Here is a 4,881-nt window from a genome sequence, read left to right as displayed (position 1 = left end):
ACACACACACACACACACACCAACACCCACCCACCCAACCCCCTTCCAGCCAAGCATAGCCCACGATCACGCTACAGTGTACTGTTGGCTAACCCATCAAAGGCCTCTTATGTGTGTTGGTGTGTGTGTGTGTGTGTGTGTGTGTGTGCACAGCTGAGCTACTTCCATCAATAAACACACAGCAAGAGAGAACAAAAGCAGATTCACGCGCACACATCCAAACACTCACCGCCTCCGAGTCTTCAAATCCATGCAGGTACAAATTGTCATACATGGAGGTTTGATATTCCAACGAGTGCCTCTAGAAGAATGAGGGGGAAAAATGAGAGTGGAGGCGGAGGAGGCAGGAGGGGGCACCACAGAGAAAAAAAAAAGGATGGATGGGGGGATGACGACAATCCCTTCTCTCCTCAGCAGAGAACAATAATTTAAAAAAAATATCTCCCCTCCCGTTGGATCACGCCTGGTCCTCCGGAGGCCCGTCACTTGATGGATGCAGCTTCTCCCTGATCCCACAGTGCTGCTGGCTGGCTCACATTATAGGATGGAGAGGCTCTCCCTGGAGGTAGCCCAATCCTGGCATTTCATTTCATCAGGCTTCCACGCGCGCGCACACACACACACACACACACACACACGCCCACACAGACACTCACATATACATATACACAGCGAGAGCAGCAGAGGCGGCAGCAGCAGCAGCAGCAGCAGCAGCGGAGCAGTGGATCCTTCCTCAATATCCAAGCCTGATGACAGAGCCAATGTGCAAGGAGCTGATTGGCTGGCTGGCTGTCCACTCAGCTTGGATGAGCGCTCTCCTTGATTTTTTTTTTTTTTTTTTGTGCGGGAGGTAGCGGGGAATCGGGGGAGGGGGATGGAGGAGTAAGAGGGGAGCAGCATCCTCCATTTCCCTGTTACCTCTCATCCTCTCTCTGCTTATTTATTCTCTAGAGGGCAGAAAAATAGATTTAATCTGGCTCTGATAATAAAAGGAGGTCTTATGAATTTATACATTTGATCCATGTATTTAAAGGAATGGCAGTGTATTTCCTCTCGGGAATCAAATCATGAGTGACATATCTATACTACAGTAAAAATCTGAAAAAAAAAGAAAAAGACAGGCATATCATGCTTTGGTGTGTTTTAGGAACATCTAGGATTTTAGAAAGTCCAAGATCCCCACAATGCACCTCACCTGCCAATTGTTTTTGTGATGATCGACTAAACTTTTAATTGGTTAATCATTTCAGCTTTACACTTCTTACATCCAAATGAATGAGAGGGTCAGTCAGTCTTTTTTATCACAGCATAAAATCTCAAATAGGCACTTTCTGAAATTGTGTGATTTCAGTCGATGACAGAATATATGTAATTTTGAAATTTGGCCATTTATTAATCCTGACGTGACGAAAAAATAACAACAATAATTTAGGAGAAGGTTTGATAAATGATGATATAAAATATGATAAGCAGCGAGGGGAAAATAGCACTTTCTTTACCTCAGAAGCCATAATGTCACAGCTGTAAATAAGAGACAGGATGTACTGTAATGAACAGTGAGTGCTCATGTTGAGGTCCAGTTCAGAGTCTTACTAAATGATGAGCCTCTGTCCAAATAAGTACAATTACAAACGTCAAGCAAATATACAGCACCATCAAACAGGCAGCCACAGCAACCACTTATACAGTACCTCCTCTAGACCGTCCCAAAACCCACTGACATCCATTAGCACCTGGTACAACTTGCTCAAAGTACTCAAACTCAAAGGAACTCTTCAAAACCCTTGTGTTTTGAAAACCTGTTAGAAATGTTCGCTAAAACCTGTGAAACCTATTCAAACCTCTGCATAGAAACTCTTTAAAACCTGCACTTAAACAACAGGCAGAAACATGCCTACTGTAGGTGTCAGGGTTTAGTGGGCACCCTTACTTACTGATGTTTTGATAAGTTAGGCCTGTGACACTTCAATACGGTTCAACAATGTGACTGTGTCCAATCTTAACAGACCTATTTGCAATACACAGCCATTGTCTCCACTTATGTTGACAAAAACAACTTATCCTCTATATTAAGTTACAAATAAAGTTACGTAACACAGCTGTAACTTACGTCAGAAACACTACACACTCTGTCTGCTGCCTACACGTTGCCGAAGCCGACATATTCTGCTTGGCACTTGATGATATGTAGTACTCCACGTCATGCCAGGGGCAACTTGCAGAGAGAGGGGGGCAGTCTGCATGTGAGCTGAGAAGTGAAGATTAATATGGAGGGTATTGCAAAATAAATAAATGCTTCTAAAATCTAATTTGTTCTCTGACAGACACCTGTGCTGCCACTTGGCTTTTGTCATTTATTATGGGAAGGAAATAATAAAAGCTGACCCTATAACACATGTAATTATGTTTTTTTTTCTCCATCCAACACACGACAATTTGCAGTCACATATGGATGTTATGCATATGTTTCCTGTTGGGTGCTAGAAAAGGAATAGTATTTCAGGGGGTGTCTTAATTGCATGTTTTTCTAATTAAAACCTATTAATATTCACTTCTAATGCTGCATATTTGGCTTTAGTCACAATATCATCTAACTTATGAGGAAAATATGCAATATATCTTATCCTCTGTTAAACAGTGAGTCTTTTTTTTTTCTGGGAAAAAAAATCATGCTTTATGTAATAAAAAATTGAATGTGTTTAAATTAGCTTTCAGTCTTCTTTGTCTCCTCTCTTATCGGTGCACTGCAACCTTCTGTTCGCAGTGAATTACTGCCCTCTGCAGTCGACAGCCGCGTGCATCGTGTCGCTCCTGTGCCTGTTATGTGCTGGTAGAAGATGTGATACAAACAAGTGCAAAACAGGCTCACCAAAACATTGTTTGATTATCAGTATACTAGTGTTTTCAAGCAGGTCGTATCCTCTTCTCCATGAAGTTATCAGCCAAACTGTGGAAAACGCTTTCAGGACCCCCAGCATTACTGTGGTGTCATGAATAACGTCCCCATTTCAGGAGAAAAACCATTGAGATACAACAAGCAGTGATCCTGAAAGTAAATGTGCCAAATTATCTGACTTTTCTAAACTGGAAAAATCACTCCAATCCAGAAATGGCACAGTCATTGCTCTTACATCCCAGGCTTTTCTTTGCAGTGCACTACCTGTCTGAGGATGAAGCTGGTGGAGGTTGTGCTGCCATCTGACCTCTTGAGTCGGCTCCTCCTCGAATAAGTCCCTCGGTTCACCTGCGTGAGAAAAACAACATCTCAACCAGCAGGAAAACTTTTTTTTATCTACAAAACTTGTAGATAAAAAAATGCCACAGCACCCATATGACACATATAACACAACTAATCTTGCTTATGCTGTATGTTTTTGCATTGTGTGTGTGCCTTGCCTACTTATTTTTTCCTTACCACCTGACTTTTTCTTTTTCTTTTCTGAAAGTCCAAATATACCAGCAGTGGCCCTCCCCAGGGAGCTAAATTAATTATCTGCCAGTGATTTGCCCCATTTCTGTTCAAGTCTCCAGAGTTAATGACAATGTCACCGTTAAAACGTCAGAGCCTACTTCCCTGAATTCATAAAACAGGGCCATTAATCTGGGTCACCATCTCTCTTCTGTCTCCTTCTCTCCATGTCTCTCAATTCAAGCTAACGGCCAAAACCCAAGAAGAGATATGAAGGATAGAGTCTATGAATATCCTGCTATTAATAGCAATGATCAATTAAGCTGAAGAAACATAAATTATCAGCCACCTAACAGGGGCTCATACATTCACTTATCTTTATAGACAGACTATCGGGAGTCAAACACTGCAGATTTTTGGCAGAAGCTCTTACATTATTACACCTTAACAACAATTAAGTCCTTAAAGAAAGTACTTGATTATTCTGTTTTGTTTGCATCTTTTGACTTTAATAAAATGCCAGTGTTTAAATGTGATATTCCTCAGCGAAGCCCACCATGGTGCCTTGTGTGTACAATTACCTGATAAGTGAAAGAATCTCAGCAAGATGACATTAGATATTATTATTATTATTACATGAAACTTTACAGGGATTAACAGGACAACATGGTTACAGTATGACATTTAAATCATCAGGTTGAACTAAAGGTTGTATGACAAGAAATGTTTTTATTAATATTTGATGTAATTTCTTGACTCAGAGAGAGTTTATATCACTTTCTCCATCTGCCATATGTAATGCTGTACCATGTACATAAAGAACTTGCACCAAGCACTTCATTAATTTTACTTTTAGGTCATATGTGTCCAATATTATTATTACAGTAGATGGCTATTTCACAGTAGAATTTATGACTATTTGTCTTTGTTTTTATGTGAAACCAGTGCTAACAGTCAAGGCAAGTTTTCAAAGTGCGTCATGGCATTAACTTTTGAATTAATGTTGGTGCAATTTAAATTTCTACCAAGACTTTCTCTCTGTCTTAATTTTAAAAAAAGCCTGTCAGCCATTCCCAACCTCCCTGATATTTGAATGTAACATAACAGGTACAATAGTGAATATTGTTGGTTGAAGGTTTTAAAGTATTTGTATGTATCCCATAAACAAGGAAACTGTCGTATATTGAAGTAAAGCAGGTTTGAAGCTCAGGTAGAAATGACCGACCTGAAAGATGGGCGCCTGGATGCCCTCGCCAATCTTGTTCCGTATGTAGATGTGTCGGGACATCTCGGCCAGGACATCGGTCCAGAGGGCTGGCTGCTCCGGTCCAGCCCAGCGCAGGGGTGGCGGGTTCCGGGCTGCGTGCTCCAGCTTCACGCCACACAACAGAACATGAACGCTCGCTTCTCGCTGCTTTCCTCAACTGTCCACCTCGGGACAGGTGTTCAGCTTGTTCCTGCTGCGCGCGCTG

General features: G+C 41.5%; 1 protein-coding gene across 4 annotated transcripts in view; it reads right to left on the bottom strand.

Annotated features, from left to right (window-relative positions):
* Positions 1-4,881, bottom strand: part of LOC111665294 (voltage-dependent L-type calcium channel subunit beta-4-like) — a 23,536-nt gene extending 18,655 nt beyond the window's left edge. For 2 of the 4 annotated variants that reach the window (XM_023420241.2, XM_023420242.2), the window contains exon 1: positions 230-709. In XM_023420241.2, the coding sequence (XP_023276009.1) occupies positions 230-274 (45 nt within the window). In that variant the 5' untranslated portion in view covers positions 275-709. Of the gene's footprint in view, positions 1-229; positions 710-3,160; positions 3,245-4,634 lie in introns of those variants that run through there. The other 2 variants (XM_023420239.2, XM_023420238.2) reach the window with 2 other exon arrangements.

Source organism: Seriola lalandi, unplaced genomic scaffold, assembly GCF_002814215.2.
Source record: "Seriola lalandi dorsalis isolate HSWRI2012SDOR001 ecotype SW California unplaced genomic scaffold, Sedor1 jcf7180002054630, whole genome shotgun sequence".
Classification (NCBI taxonomy): domain Eukaryota; kingdom Metazoa; phylum Chordata; class Actinopteri; order Carangiformes; family Carangidae; genus Seriola; species Seriola lalandi.
This window is presented reverse-complemented; position numbering and strand designations above follow the sequence as displayed.